The sequence below is a fragment of the Pristis pectinata genome, chromosome 7, assembly GCF_009764475.1.
Source record: "Pristis pectinata isolate sPriPec2 chromosome 7, sPriPec2.1.pri, whole genome shotgun sequence".
NCBI lineage: Eukaryota > Metazoa > Chordata > Chondrichthyes > Rhinopristiformes > Pristidae > Pristis > Pristis pectinata.
In genome coordinates, this window is record NC_067411.1 from 59,151,185 (window position 1) to 59,168,501 (window position 17,317).

General features: G+C 35.9%; 1 protein-coding gene across 7 annotated transcripts in view; it reads left to right on the forward strand.

The window, feature by feature from the left end:
* Positions 1–17,035, forward strand: part of LOC127572194 (E3 ubiquitin-protein ligase RNF38) — a 301,536-nt gene extending 284,501 nt beyond the window's left edge. For all 7 annotated transcript variants that reach the window (XM_052019112.1, XM_052019111.1, XM_052019113.1 and 4 more), the window contains 5 exons: positions 1,293–1,396; positions 9,967–10,051; positions 11,071–11,192; positions 11,938–12,037; positions 12,679–17,035. In XM_052019112.1, the coding sequence (XP_051875072.1) occupies positions 1,293–1,396; positions 9,967–10,051; positions 11,071–11,192; positions 11,938–12,037; positions 12,679–12,741 (474 nt within the window). In that variant the 3' untranslated portion in view covers positions 12,742–17,035. The remainder of the gene's footprint in view (positions 1–1,292; positions 1,397–9,966; positions 10,052–11,070; positions 11,193–11,937; positions 12,038–12,678) is intronic.
* The last annotated feature ends 282 nt before the right edge of the window (positions 17,036–17,317 follow it).

A 17,317-nucleotide genomic window follows, 5' to 3' on the forward strand; every position in this document is an offset into this window, starting at 1 on the left:
ATGAGTCTTTGGAATTCTTCTGCAAAAGACAGTGAAAGCAAAGTATTTGAATATTTTTAAAGTAGGGATAGATGGATATGGATAAGTTAGGGGTGAAAGATTACTGCAGATAGATGGGAATGCAGAGTTGAAGTTTTTATAAGATTAACCATAATCTTAGTAAATGACAGAGTAGGCTTGAGGGGCCAAGTGGCTGGCACCTATTATTCTTCATATGATGTTTTCTGGTCCCATTGTCTGAGTCTAGAAGTCTGTTTCTTTATATCATGTGGAATGAATCAAATTGGCTGAATCAGTTTCTGTTGTGGTGGCAATCATGGGAAGTAGCTGAGATAGGTCATCTGCTCAGCACATTTCATTGTAAAGGTTGCAGATGCTTGAAGCTATTTCTTGACATTCAATTGCTGCGCCCATCAAGGGAACACAACAGAAAACCAGGACCATTTCTGATTTGTCAGCATCTCTAATGGAGGAGAAGCACAGTCCTGTGATTTCACTTTCTTTGTTGTTGTGTATCAGAATGATTTTGTTCTATGCGGGGTACTTTAGGGTATTGACTCGCATTGTATCATCAGTAATTAGCTACTGGTCATACTGTGGAGTTGGTGAAAGAAGAGAACACATTATACTGGTTGGAATTAAAATGTTTTAAAGAAAATCAATTTAGCGGTAGACTTGTAGAAAATTTCTGTTACAATTTTGAAATGTGACACAAATCAGCCAAACTGGGTTATTTTAATTTGTCCTGTAGGAATTATATCAAATAGATTCCCAAAGGAATTCTCTGATTAATTTATTCCAAACTAAATGTGTCCTGCAACTACTACTGAGTTCACTGTTCTGCAGCACCAACTTTCTCTTAAGGGTTTTTTGCCACAGTTATGCAAGTGATATTAGTTACTTTGAGAGAGCAAGTTATAAACTTCAGTAACAGTGTCTTCTACAAGCTATAGGTAATAATTGTAAAGCAGAAAATAATTAAATATCAATGAAAAGATAAATACTGTCTCATCCATGGTTTATGGACTTGTTCTGTTGAGATTTTACTTCACAAAAAAATTGTATCTACAGGGACGACTTCTTTCAGCATGATTAGAGGTGGCATGAGGCCCTGCAGAAGGGCCTTATAAATCTGGTTATTTTGAAAACTTGATCTTCCAGTAAGTGTCCCTTGTTGATGATACTTAACTATTGAGTTCCTTTCTTCATTAAGAGCTAATTTATGGATGATATTGAGAGAGTATTTTGACTCCAGTTTATGTTTACTGTTGTCTGTTATTGCTCCCAAACAGCCGTATCCTCATTTCATGCCTCGAAGACTGCCAGGACGCAGATATCGCTCACAGCAACCCTTACCACCTCCACCTTATCATCCCAGCTTCTTGCCATATTTCCTGTACGTGAGTTTAGCAACCTTTAACTATCACAATACAGTTGAGTATGTATTTCCTATGAGATGTTTGGAAAGCTTTGCACTCCAGTTGTTCAGTGGCTCAATCAAGTAACTGGATGAATGTGCAAACTGCCTACTCAACAGAGTGAGGGATGTAGTGTTTTCAAAAGAAAAATTACAGAATGCTGAACAGGGATTTTGATCAATTATGATGAAAGTTGTAACACACAGCCTGGTTTATCAGTTTCTAATATCATGATTGATTTCTTGTATTTACTTGTATTTTGCACATACTAACTTAATCATGAAAGCAGAAAAATCAAAATAAATTTTATTTCTATCAGCAATTGTAACTTTACAAAATTCACCTCAGTGGTAGAAAAGCTCAGATCGCGCCTGTGGAAATTATGTTTGAAGTCAATGACCTTCCATTACAAATATATTATTGAGTAGAAAATCTGAAAAAAAAATTGCAGTGGGATCCGTTTTACAAATTGCGCTTAAGAGCATGCAACTGCCTGAGTTAAGTCGCATATTGGAAAATTCTGATGAACTCGTATTCAATTCACAAAATGTGTTCTTTTTAATATATTGCTCTTTGGCATGTGGCATTTCAGGCAAGATAATCGTTACTGGCTGTCCCATATTGCCAAAGTTGGCAGTGGAAAGTCCTTGTGGTGACACACTACTGCAAAGGTAGTAATTTCAGAATGCTCACATGCATCCACTTGCTAGCAAGAATAGAGATGGGAGGAATAGAAAAATAACATGAATATGTGGCTGTAGAAATGGTGTGGCGGAGGGGGAGGTGGTGGTGTGGAGGAATTCAGATTCCTGGAACACTGGGAAGTGAGACCAGTACAAACTGGATGGGCTAAACCTGGGCAGAACAGGGACTAATATCCTCAGAGGGAAGGTTTGGAAAGAAGGGGTTGGTGTTAATTTATTCTATCAGGAGGGTTTAAACTTGAATGTCAGGAGAAGAGGAACATAGAGACAGAAACATAGTAAACAAGAAGAAAAGTGAAAGATAAAAAGTAGCAAATTATAGCTGAGAAAAACAGATGAGAGTAAATAGGGCCAAAGTAGAGCTAAGAGGGCTAATAACATTAAAAACTTTTAATAACATTAAAAGTCTAAAGTCATAGTGCCTTAATATGCAGAAGATTGGCTACAAGAGGACATAGGTATAAGGTGCTGGGGAGTAGGTATAGGGGAGATGTCAGGGGTAAGTTTTTTACTCAGAGAGTGGTGAGTGTGTGGAATGGGCTGCCGGCAACGGTGGTGGAGGTGGATACGATAGGGTCTTTTAAGAGACTGTTAGATAGGTACATGGAGATGAGAAAAATAGAGGGCTATGGGTAAGCCTAGTAATTTCTAGGGTAGGGACATGTTCGGTACAGCTTTGTGGGCCGAAGGGCCTGAATTGTGCTGTAGGTTTTTCTATGTTTCTAATAAAGTTGATGAATTAACAGTGCAAATCGATATCAACAGTTACTATATTATTAGAGTTACAGAGACATGGCTAAATGTGCAGAGGATTCGCACATTTCTGAACAAAGGAAACTATGAAGTATGAGTTGGCTATGACAGATGGAGAACTTCACTAAAATAGATTGATGTATGGCTAGGCAACATATAATATTTAAGGAGTGTATATGTTAATTACAATGATTATGTATTCCTGTCTTGCACAAGAGTAAGTTAGGAATGAGGGTTCAGTGGTAGTTTATGAAGGAAATTAGGGATAGTATTATGTCTAAAGTGGAGACATATAAAATTGCCAGGAAAAGCAGAAGGCCTAGGCATTGGAAACAATTTAGAATTCAGCAAAGGAGGATAAAAAGGTTGATTAAGAGGGGAAGAGGGATTATGAGAGTAAACTTGCAGGGAACACAAAATCTAACTGTAAAACTTCTATAAAAATCTGATGGAAAAAAGGTTAGTGGACCCAAATGTAGTTAGTAAGAAATGGGAAATTCTAATAGGAGCAAAAAAAATGGTAGAACAATTAAACACAGGTTCTATCTTCACAAAAGAGGATACTAATAACCTTAGAAATTTGTTGGAGAACCAAGGATCCAGAGAAAGGGAGGAACTGCAGGAAAGAAATAGTAAAGAAGTAAAGTGAGGGAAATTAATGGGGGTAAAGGCTGAAAAAGCTGAAGAGCCCGATGGTGTACATCCCAGAGCACTGTAGGAAGTGGTCCTGGAAATGGTAGTACATTGGTGGTCATTTTCCAAAATTCTTTAATCCTTGGAGTGTGGCAAATACAACTCCACTATTTATAAAAAAATGATGGAGAGAAAGGAAATTACAAACCGGTAAGCTTAATATCAATGGTGGGGAAAAAGCTAGCATCTATTCTAAAAGTGTAATAACAGGAAAGCAGTAATGTAATTGGATAAAGTCAGCACTGGGGGTGGGGGTGGTGCCACAACAGTCTGTGCTTGGGCCCAAGTTGTACTCAATTGAGAATGTCTTATTGCAGCTACCTATATAGGACCCTGGTGAGACCCCATCTGGAGTTTTGTGTATAGTTTTGGTCTCCTTTTTCTGAGGAAGGATGTTTTTGCCATGGAAGGAATGCAAGGATGTTAATTCACTAGATTGATTCCTGGAAAGTCAGGACTGTCATTTGTGGAACAATGGGTCAATTGGACCCATATTCACTAAATTAGAAGAATGTGATATTAGTATTGGTTTATTATTGTCACTACAGGACTAGATGCAGGGAAGAATATTCTTGAAAGTTCAGAACTTGGGAGTGGAGGGATGGTCACAACCTTAGGATATTCAGTAGGCTGCTTTAGACAGAGATCAGAAGCAATTTCTTCTCCTAGAGTGTGATGAACCTCTGCAGTTCTCTACCACAGAAGGCAATGGACACAGTCATTTAGTGTATTCAAAAAGGACAGAGATCAGAAGCAATTTCTTCTCCTAGAGTGTGATGAACCTCTGCAGTTCTCTACCACAGAAGGCAATGGACACAGTCATTTAGTGTATTCAAAAAGGAGGTAACAAGTGGTTAGAATGTAGAAGGCATTGCTGGCAGGTGTGGAAGCAGGTTCCATCATAGCCTTCATGAGTGAGTTGGATAAATAATGCTGAGGACTAAGTTGCAAGGCTGTGGAGAAGAGGCTGGGGTGTGGAACTTGAATTGCTGTGATAGAGAGCCAGCACAAACATGATGGGCCAAATGGTCACCGCCTGTGCTATAACTATTCCATCTACCTAGAAGATATTTCTTAATACTGAAAGAATCAAATGATATGGGAGGAGGCAGGAACAGGGGATTGAAGTGGATGATGATCATCCATGGTCATATTGAATGGTAGAGTGGTCCCAAGGGGCTGAATGGTCTATTCTGAATGTTGCTGGATAGACCAATGAAGGACCTGAAACACTCTTCCAAGTCTAGTTGAGTAAATTGTAGAACTTGTTTTTCAGTGTTCCCTAGAGCCTAGTACCCATCTGTTTTTGAGGTGATTGAAGACATGGGTTTGGGAGGTGCTGTGAAAGAAACCTTGGCAAAAGTTGTAAAACTATTTTGTAAGTCATAAACTATAGCCACAAATGGAAAGAGTTAAGGGAGTGAATCATTTAAGATAGGGGATGGGATGTTCTTTAAATAGCCTCAACAAACGCGCTTTTATGTTATTGGAACGATATACATTCAGACAAGTGGAATATTCTCCTCACTCCTGAAGTGCCTTGTAAAAGTGGAAAAACCTTGGAGAGTGAAGAGGTGCATCATCTGTTGGAGGGTACCCAGTCTCAGACCTGTTCTTGTGATAACAGCATTTATGTAGCTGCTTCAGTTGAGTTTGTGTTGATTGTGGGATTTCTTTTTCTCTCTATAACATGCTACTGAACCTGTTTAGGGTGCATGTTATCCCATGTTGTAGTGTCACCTGGTTGCCAGGTGATTTTAGGTGCATGCTTGGTGCTACTAAAGACATGCTGTTTTTACATAGTTCCCATGAAACCAAAATTAGTTTCTTTGCTTGATGCTGTTGTTAGAATGAGTAATGTACTGATCCTTGAAATTAAAGGTTATGGTGGAATACAGTTCTGTTGCCACTCTTGGCCTGGAGTGCTTGATGGATGGCCTGTTTTGAGTTAGCTGATTGGTTCTGAATCTATCCTATTTGCACAAAGTTCATACTGCACAGATGTGAATATGGAACTTGGTTTTCACATGATTGCACAGCCATAACCCTTCCCTGTATTGATGTGGACAGAATCATCTGCAAAAAGTAGATTGGTGAGGAAATGATCAAGCAAATTTTAGCCTAGTGTTAGTTCTCACTTTCTGCCACTGACTTGACCTACAGCCACTTTGTATTCCATCCTCTACAATAAAGGCCAGCATTCCATTTGCCTTCCTGTTGCTTGCTGCACCAATATGCTTATGTTGTGTTTGACTTAGTCTTTCTCCATTTAAACAATATTCTTCTTCCTATCAAAGTTGATAGCCTCACATTTCCCCACATGGTAATTATTCCACCATTCACTTTGTCTGCATCTCTTTGGAGATGCTTTGCATTTTCCTATTTGAGTGTCATCAATGCACACAGCCCTAGTGAGCTGGATTCAGTCCTGATGTTGTGTGCTGTCTGTGTAGAGTTTGCAAGTTCTCCGTGACTACATGCTCCAGTTTCCTCCCAAGTCCCAAAGATATTCTGATTGGTTATTCAGCTAATATAAATTGCCACAAGCGTCGAGAAATGGCAATAGAATTGGGAGAGAGGGGTGTGGACTTGAGAGGAATGTGAGATAGGTTAAGTTGCTGAGAGGTAAGTGGGGAATGGGACGGATGGATGTGTTCTGAGTGCTGGCACAGACTCGATCAGCCAAATGGTCACTCCAAGTTTTAAGGATATATCAGTAATTTTCAAATTTGGCTAAAATACACGTCACCTCCTATTCTATCATTAATATAGATTATAAAATTGAGGTCCCAGTGCCACCCCATCAGGTACAGTTTGCCAACTAGAAAATGACCCATTTATCCCTATTCTGTTTTCTGGTAGCCGATACTCTATTCATGTTAATATATTGGCTTCAGTACTACAAGCTATTGTTCAGTCATTATTTGCACAGCACTCTATCAATTGTCTTCTGGAAATACAAGTAAAGTTACATCTACTTTTTCCCCTTTATTCATCCAGTTTGTAAATCTCAAGAGAATCTTGATACAGGTAGTTACATGATTCCCTTTCATAAAGCCATGTTGATTCTGCTTAATTGTATTATTATTTTCCACATGTCCTGCTACTGCTGCCTTAAGTACTGGATGCCAGCATTTTCCATTTGATAGGCTAATACTTTCCTCCTTTCTGCCTCCCATCTTGATTAAAGGCATTATGCTGGAACCTTTTCAGAATCAAGGAATTATTGGAAGATCATGACTGATGCACCAACATCACTGCAGCTACTTAAATGACCCTTTGTTGCAAGCCATCATTTCCAGGGGACTTGATAACCTTTAGTCCCATTAGTTTGCTTGGTAACTTCTAGTGATAGTATTTGTTCCTCCCTCTCTTTTGCATGTGGACTTTCCTTTATTATTGAGATGATTTTAGTGTCTTCCTTGAATTGTTTGTTCAATGTCTAAAGGACTTGTGTTTACCCTTTTTACTATCTTCATTTTTATACACTTGTAGGAGCTTTTACTGTCTGTTTTTACATTTCTTCCCAGCTTATTACATTAGTTTTTTTTTAGTCAACCTTTGTTATTTTCTAAACATTTTCCCAATCCATTGACCTGCTGCTAATTTTCAATGTTGTTTGCCTTTTTCAATTTGTTGGAACTCTTCTTTAGTTGACTACATTCTCTCTTGTACATCAGTGAACTAAATGGGTTTTTATGAAACTCTGGTGGTTTCACATTTACCATTACTGATGGTAGCTTTACATTCCAGATTTTGAATTAACTGTTTTAAATTTCCTGTCTGCTTTAGTGAGGTTTGAACATATTTTGTTCTTAGGAATAATATTAAAGCATTATAGAAGATAAGAACATTATATAGGGCAATTTCTATTTTTAACTCCCTATAGTAGAATAAAATATTTGTTAATGTAGCTCTTTTTAACTATTAAAAGTTCAGTATAATCATACAGACCAACTTATTGCCATAGTTCCAGTGAGTCTTAAGTGCAATCCAAAGTATATATTAAAAAAAAGATAGAAAGCCAAATCCATAGGCAAAGAAAGGAGGGAACTTGAAACAGTCTTTACCCTAAAGAAAAAGTACCAGACAATCTAATGGGACTGAACACTAGCAAGTCTTGTGGACATAATGTCCTGTTTCATAGAGTCTTAAAAGACCTTAGAAGGTCTTAATCAGTTGTGATCTTCCAATTTTTTTTTTCGATTCTAAGTTCCAGTGTAATTTTTGTTAAACCTTTATATCACGGAATTACATAAAGCCCATTTACTGCTCTTCTAGTTCTATAAATTTTCTATCACTTGTTTCAGAAATATTTGTTGTATCTTTTGTAAGCCCTTTATACTAAGATTTTAATTGGATATTGATTGCAGCGGTAGCTTTAAACTATTTGCTTTAATTTTTCTTGCAGTTATTAAAATTACCTAGTGACTTTCTGCTTCATTTCCTCACTTTTTTAGGATGGAAACCTAAAGTGCAGCTACTTTTTGCTATGAAGAAATAGAATTTCTCCTTGATTTAAATATAGAAGTTGAGATCTGATAATTGAATAATTATAATTGAATAAATTGATTTACTCCAGATATTTAACCTGGTGATTTGAACTGATTACCAAATAGTAATTATGACCTGAATTCTAAGCAGGTAACCAATATGAAATGAAATTTCTCACTTGTTCTTTGAAGTATTGTCGTGGGGTTGTTTACCTGATGGATCAGTGTCTTAATTTATCATCTCATTTGAAAGATGACACTCCTGACACTGTAGCACACCTTAACTATTATCAATCTACGCATGTTCAAGTTTCTGGATTGGTACTTGGCCACAATCTTTGATTCGGACAAGGAGTATTAGCACCATGCTAAAGCTCATGCTTATTGTACAATGTTGTTATCATGCTAAATTATACTGTATAAATTGTACAATGTTGTGCAAGGGCACAAAAACTACAATGAACAAATATCCTAATTCTAGTCTTTGCTTCAGTTTCAACATTTTTGGAATTTCTAAGCAATTAATTGATTATGAAGCTATCAGTTTATTTTCCTTATTATATGCAATATCTTTTATCTCTTTAAATATTTGTCTAGTTCACTTCCTTTCTGAAATTGGCTGACTTTTGTAGGAATATGGTGTTAAAACACTGGTACTATGTACATAATTTTTGTATAAACTTTTTTCCATTGTTCCATAAATTCCTTTCACTTGATCATTTGTTTAAAATGTTAGAAACAATTTGACAGAGGAATGCAATATACCCAGCCTAATGTTTTTTTTGGTCAAAATTTGCAAAATTTTGTTTGGAAGCCTCAGAGGATCAGGACGGGATCCTAATTGATTTTTTTCCTTATTCTCTCACCTGTTGTAGGTTTGGGGCCAGTTGTAACCTTTTATATGTCTGAAGTGATGTCAGTCAATATGGTCTGAAATTAAACTCTTGGATCTGTATTCCTTGGTCTGCTGTTCAAATCCCATCATGGCAGCTCTGGATTTTAAATTTAATTAATTAAATCCTGATTTTTTTTTCTTTAAATGCTAGGGTAAGTAATAGTGATCACATTGTTATTAAAAACTCATCTAGTTCACTAATGTTTGTCAAGAGAGAAAACCTGCCATCCTTCTGGCCTATTGTTGCTGCAAATCTGCAGGAATGTTGTTGACTCTGAAATGGCCTAGGAAGCCACTCTGCTCAAGGGTAGGACAATAAATAATCTCAGAGAAAGAGTACAGGAAAATCCATACCAATAAAAAAAAACATTCACGGGGAATCCACCCAATTCCCATTCACCCACTTTCAGTAGAATGAAGTAAATCAAGATGATCATGTGAGTGGTCATTTATAACTGATGTAATCTCAATACAGTTAACTGGCCCATAAAGGATGCAGACCATCAGCAAACACTGCATCAGCCAGCAGTGCTTTCCAGAGGCTCACATTCTCCAAGAGATATGGAGCAGCCTAACCTCCAGTCAGTCCTTGCTTTTCAAAGTTGAAATTCATGTCCCTTAGATCTCCCCATGTTATCTAATTATAGTAATCTAAAGATCTAAACTGTTGATACCTGGATTTCTGGTCCATTAACACCAAACACAAAGTGACCTTGGCCTAATGAGTTTGAAACCAGATAAAGAGACTTAAAAATCACCTGAGTGGGAGATTTTTTTTTATATAATCCAGGTATGTAAACTGAAGATCTGTGTGTGCATGAATTGAGCCACCATTCCTTTTGATGGAAAATATACTTTGGTAGGCTTTTCATGGTTTTCATAATTAATATTGAATGTTATGGATGTATTAAAATGAAACCTACAATATGTGTCTTATTTTTATAAATCCTGTTACATATAGAAAGTGGTGCTTTTCCCTTTCAAACTAAAGACCTAATTGTTCTTTGCAGATCAATGCTTCCAGTGCCACCTACGGTGGGACCAGCTTTTAGTTTGGAATTGGATGTGGAGGATGGTGAGGTGGAAAATTACGAGGTTAGTATAATGTGCTTTTGCAGAAACCAAGGAAGTTACAGGGGAAAATAATTTATGATTTAAAGATGAGGAGAGAAAAAAACCTTGCCTATAAGATCAAATTGGGGTGGGTTATAGAAGCAAGCAGCATTAGTAATGGAACAAGGGACAAGTACACTTACACTGGATCTGAAATGGCATAAATTCTTGGCAATGGGGTCATTAGAATATAGGGACATTTTTAAATTTTCTTAGATGTATAAAGTCTGGCTGGAGATTAAATGCTGAGAGCAGAGTTAGGGAAGTCTTAGGAATGTAGAAGGCTTTGTGAAAATAATTAGAACATTACCAGAAAGGAGAGTTGCAATGGAGGCTTTGTTATTAACAGATAACAGTACAAAACATTTATGTGGAGGAGAAAAATACAAGAATGGGTCAGTGTTCCAAAAACGATGGTCAGGATGAAGTGGTAAACATGTGACTGAAAAGTATTTAACACAAAATTGTGGTGTGAGAAGCATTGATGTGTAGAAGTGTGATGTACTTTCAGTTCTGAAAGGATAGTATTTCTAACAGAGATATGGAGGGGTTAAGTGCTGCTAGGCAACAGTTGGGGAAGGATTTTATGATGCTACTTGAATATTAGGAAATCCGGGATGTGGATGTAAGGGTTACATTTAGCGTATCTTTACAGGTGGTGTTAAGAAAGAGGAATGGGAATGATGTAGTTCTTTGCGTGTATTGCAGTCCATCAAACAATAGAAATGAGAGGAGAGATCTTCAGCAAGTTCAGAGATATAAACAGCAAGAACAACTGAGTACTAAAGTAGGATGATTTTAACTATCCCAGGTGCACTGGGATAAAGATAAAGATTTCACTTTAAATGTAGTAAAATATCTTAAGTGCATTACAGATACAAATGTTGCATTAAAATAAATTCTTAACAATTAGGCACTCTTGTATAATATTGGTTAAGAGCTAAAAGCTGGCATTTAGTTTCAAGCAATGAATAATTTAATTCACTTTTTTTTTAATAAAGGCACTTCTTAACCTGGCAGAAAGACTGGGAGAAGCCAAACCACGGGGACTAACAAAAGCAGACATTGAACAACTTCCATCATATAGATTTAATCCTAACAACCACCAGTCAGAGCAAACATTGTAAGTATATATGGTATAATTAGCTGAGAGTCTGGGGCAACTAATCACGTTGTTTAACCCTTCAACTGATACCAAGAACCCTTCAACTTGGAAAGCCCTGAGGCAATTAGTTTCATTTTTTCGACTCAATATCATGATTAATGCAAAAATTCAAAATAGCAGAGATCTCTTTGATTAAATAGAAGAGTCTTTGCATCCCTGGTATTATTTTTTATTCTTGAAAAATAGATTAAATTATGACCTTGATATTTATGCAGAGAATCCAAAGGCATCTATAAGCAACTGGAGAATACATCAAAGCTGGGAACATGGGGATTGGACTGAATTTAGTGACAAGACCTCATACTTGTTTCCTTTTGTTTTCCACTTGTACAGTTGACAAGTAGGAGAAGCAGCAGCTGGAAGCTGCAGCAATCAGATGGAATGGGTGGGGTTATGTCAGAGACTTGTTGGTAGGAGAGGGAGAAAGAGAAGCTATCAGATGGAGCAATGCCAGAGTTGGAGGGTTATGGCAGTAGGGGTAGGGAAAAAAACACAATTTTCATTGAAGGTGAGGGCATTGTGGTGGGATGAATTAAGGCCAGAGTCTAAAGTTTTATGAGGGGGTGAGGTCAGAAATTGGAAGGTAGCTCGTGCATCCTTTTTACACCAAATAAATGCAGTCCCCACAGTTGAAAGTTCTGCCACTTAATCTGCTGGTGCAAACGCAATCCACAATAATTTTGTTTTTCATTGTTTTATGCAGATGTGTCGTGTGCATGTGTGATTTTGAGTCCAGGCAATTACTTAGAGTCTTACCCTGCAACCATGAGTTTCATGCCAAGTGTGTCGACAAATGGTTGAAGGTAAAATGAATTTGTAATCATGAATTTGTGCTTGGACTTAATGTCTCATTCTCTAAAATATTTTCATAATTTGCTTTTAGCATTTTATAGTGCAAGATGTTGAAATAGTATTGAAATAATATTCTGCATAACATTGATTACCTATTATTGTTTGTGCTACCAAAACTCTGTAAATGCCTTTATTGTAAATGCTATATTTGGCAAAATCTGTAATACTAAAAAACTTATTTCAAGGTATACCTTTATATTCTTTGTAATTACCATGAGCATTTGACAGAAGAATATCATATCTTTAATTTATTAAATTAAATGATTTAATACTTCATAATCTTTTCCAGAATATTTAAAATAAGAGTAAACAGGCATAATTATACTACCATACCAGTGAAGAGTGTAATGTAAATCTTTCATACAGATGTCACAAAATTGTTATTGATTTGTTTATGAAAGAAAAATCTAAAGACCTCATGTTCATAACGCATTATGCTACAGATTTACATTAAGTCATTTTCTATAAAGTTGCAGGGAACCTCTACCAGCATGCACAAGATCTGATTAGCGACATTCTTTTTATATATTATACTTTAGTTTCTTCAAACTGTACTACTGATTTATAAATCATGTTTTTCTTTCTCTAATAGGCAAATCGTACATGTCCAATTTGTCGAGCTGATGCATCAGAAGTTCACCGTGATTCAGAATGAGACCAGTTTAATAGCACAAATTTGGGTTTTCCTTGTTGCATATGAATGAACTATCCATTGAACATGCCTATTGTGGCTTCCAGCCTTCCCTTTACATTAAGGGTCATGATGTGATGCAGTTATTTGACCTCCCTTTGCACTGTGTGATTTAATGATTTATAAAGCTTATATAGTCTTCACATTGAACAATTATGGGATTGTTATACTAACAGTGTGATTGGAACTCCAAAGAATTTTTTTCAGCTTAATTTGTGTGTGCACTAACATTCCCTGTTTTTTTTGTGTGATCATTCCAGGTATTGCTGCAGGATTACAGTGGATGTGATCTTTTAGCATGTGTGCTTTTATATATTTATACACACACATATATATGTGCGTGTATTATATATTATATGTATATATCTATCTATATATATATATATAGATATATACATATATATATATTATAATATAAAGGTAGTTCAACAATTTTAGCAGTCTACCTTATAGAGCCTTCAGGTACTGTGAGTGAGAGTGATTGTAGGTGTGCAAGTATTCTAGCCACATGTACTTTGTCAGATGAACTTAAGTACTGGCATGATGTGAGTTGTATGTGTGTAGTCTTAATTATGCTGAAATGTATAGTTGTTATTTATACAGTACTAGTACTGTACACTGGTTTGTTTCTTTCTGTTTGCAGTTGCACACTGTAAGTTAAGGGTGCAGCAATTATGAAAATTTTTATCAGCCAGTTGCCCCTCAGTATTGTATAATGGCATATTAGAAGAACATATGATAAAACACCCACACTATGAATAGTAAAGGAAGATGTTGATCTGTAATATGGTATATTGTAACCCAGAGTACCAAAGCAGTAGATGAGTGAAATACTTTGCTGTCCTGTGATGTACAATGAATGTAAATCGTGTAAGCAGAACGACAGAGGGGTTTGAAAGCTGGGTGTTGTATAATAATATATGTGACTGAAATTACTGGCCAGTCTGATAACGTGGGCCATGCATTGTGCAAAATACTCCTATAAGCACCTTAAGACCTAACCTAGTTTGTTCAGTTATTTTGCTACCTTAAAAAGAAAAGAGATTTCTCCATTTTATCTTCTGATCTTAATGAGTATTCCCATGTTGCAACCTGTCCTAATACAATAGTCATTATTGTTTACTTCAAATTTCCTGGTTTTAGCACAGAACAGCACAAGAAGGCATTCTACTGCCTTCAGCTCCACCATTCCATGGTAATATTTCTGATCAAATAAAATATTCTCAATCTTAAGTATTTTAGTTCTTTATCTAGACAATGCTCTATAATATTTTGTATCAGATTCAGTAGTTATTTCCCCATATCGACAAAGTAACCCCAGTAAAGTTATTTACACATAAGAGCCCAAGACACAATGTTTGGAATTTTCATTTAAAATTTGTAGGAAAGCACTGAGCAGTTATTAGGTCTATTATATGGTAACAAATATAATCAACAGTTTGAAGTATTCGATTCAATTTTTAGCAAATTTTGTAAAACAATATTGCAAAATTACTATTTTTATAGTATTAAATAGGGGCCGACTGCTGAATAAAAACATTTGGAGAAAAAGGACTAAAGCAGACTTGGATTGGAGAAATTTAGTTGTTTTTCTTTGATCCTTCAAGATTGTAATCGACTCAGTAGTCATTTAAATCCTTATTGACTATTCTTGTAGATTTTTAACATTTTGCTAATAAAAATTGACTCTAATATTTGATTGAAGCAAAGATTGCAATCAGTTGGTTTGGAAACTCTCATTATAGGATACAACTTGTGATTTATTGTAATTATTTAATGGTCAAAAGTACACCAGACAATTTATGTTGTAGATTTGGATTGTTGGGATGAATTGAGAGCCTGGTGTTGCCACAGACCAGACCTGGCCTATAACTGCTTGTTACTTATACTGGGCACAGAATAGGAACAAATTTTCATTTTCCTGCCTGATTATTTTCTCATGGTCTTAAAAGCTGAAAGCAATATTAATTTCTGGCCTTTGACCTCAGTTGTAGTTGTGATTAAATGCAGATTTGTGGACCTTGTGCAAGTACCTGAGTTCTCTAGACTTTTATGGTGGAGTATTAGTATTTTAATTTTCTAGTTTTGAAATGTTCTATGAAATTAGAGTCATTATAACCTAGAGATATCAAAGATATATAAGCAAAAAAAAATCAAATTATAACTGCACACCAGATATTAGCAACTGGTATTACTTTTTCACAGATTTGTTAATGGTCTTGATTTTAAAGCTGTTTCTCATAAAGTTTATCCAGTACTTCTAAAAGGCCCAGACTTGGAAGCTTACAGAGACTGCTGAAAATGTAGAAATAGATGCTATCATTATCACTATTCAGTTATGTGTGCACAATAAATATTTTTCATCATGACTTCCTCATCAGGCCAAATGCAATGTATAATTCTTGAGTGGAAACGATGCGAAAAAGCATAGCCAAAGATTGTAAATATTGCATGAAGAATTTGTAAACTATAACCAGGGTGACCTAAATTTCAGAATATTTAAAATGTTCTGGACAAATTTTTCTTCTTTAAATTATTTATGGAATCATGGAAGAGAAATTGTAAATACGGGCCTCTTAGGAATACTGGATTATTATTATTCAGTCTACAAGGTATCTGTGTAGTGATATGGATGTGCACAATTTTAAAGCTACAGGATTTAGATTGGAAACATTTAAAACTTCTGGCATGAATAGAGTTATAACTTTTGTTCTTTCAGAATATAAATCTACATTTCTGATTGGAAGATCTTGAATGTAGCTTTAAAACAAATTTGAAGTTTAGTTGAGTTTTTGGTTATTGGCGATGTGCATTCATTCCAGTAGTACTAAATGTTCCATGGCACTACACTAAAAGACATCTATAGTGCCATGCACCAGAATGTACACAAGCACTATGTGACACTTTTTTTCTCAGCAAGATTACTAGTTCTTAAAATGGTTTGAACGAGCTTTAAATCAGTTTTTGTGCATATAATCCACAGCAACTATAATGGTAATGCTGAGACAAATGCAAAGGCTGAACACAGCATTATCTGAATGATGATATTTAGGCTAAACAGTGCTGCCATAACTTATTTTCAAGGGTTAATTACTGACATGCCATCATAATTAATTAGAAGTCATGTGTCAGAATTAATGAGATAGGATAGGAATTCTTTTATTTGGAGGGAATAGCTTTCATTTAATTTTCATATGGAAATTGGAGACAGGAAGCAAAGTAACAGTTAGGTCTGGTTATTGGCAAGGTTAATTGTTGCACTCTTAATGCTTAACCACTTTTAAAATGTTTCTTATGTTTGCATGGAGACTGTAGGGCAGATGTGTGCAGACTTTGCTTTCTGTGGTCAGTGTGTTTTAAGTACATGTGCATGTGATTCAAACAAACTCATACTGGCCATGGCTGCTTCTGCCCAGCTGGGGTTGGTTTGGGTGGGAATGGGGATTCATGCTGAGCTATTACTGCCATGAACTGTAATGCGCATTTATGTATTTAATCCCACAGTCTGTATGATGTAAGAGAAGCAACAACTTGCAGTAGGATTTGTTGTGTTGGTTGACCCCACAAGTATTGGGTTTATCAATGTGTCCAGCTCACCATTTTGTGTTTTGCATGAGTTTTCGGTGAACAGTTTAAAACTTCTGTTAATTGTAAACAAATATCACAAAGACCTAGTGATATCCCAGGTTTCAGTCATTATTTCAAGAAACCAAGAGTGTAAAACTAGACTGTTAAAATTCAAAAGGTTTGCCATACTGATCCTTTTTTTAAACAAAAGGTTTATTCTAAATACAGCAACATTTGGTGCAACATCTTAAAAGTGTCATATTGGAGGTGGGGTTTCAACAGCAGCCTAAATTTCAAGGGGAAATAAAACCTGAAGCACACACAATCTGGGTCATCTTTAGGTCTTAATGGACATCTTTTGAGCGGGATTTTTCTTTGGTACATATACAGTTACCTCATTTGCCACTATATATTTAAAAATTGCTGATGAATCAGTAAAAAAGCAAATTAATTTTGTTGGAAACATTTGAGCATTTCATTAAATCATTCATATATTCTATCATTTAACATGACAAGTAGTTTTCAGTGTTGTATTATAAATCTATCTGTAACCAAATCATTTGAAAGCTTGATAAATTTTTAACAAAATTTGTACATTTTTTATGGAAGTTACTAGTAATGCTTTACTAAGTAGTGCAATGAATTTTTATTTTTAATCCCTGTGCCCAATTTTGAAGTTGAGAGGGTTGTTCATTTAATAAATGTATGATGTATACTTGCTCTGTTGATTGGTAGTCTTAACTTTGTTCCAAGTGTTGTTAAGTTAATCTTCCTACCAAAATGTTCTGTCTTTTATTTCTTCCCATACAAGTCTACGAATTTTTGTATGAGTTTCTGTTTCTAGATGAAATAGAAACCTTGAAAACTTGAAAGTTGTAGAGCAGATCCCCAGTGCTGGATTGCTGAACAGTCTTCAGAATCCACTGTTCCCTCCTCAGTTCTCCGGTTGTCAGATGGACTTTGACAATCAAAA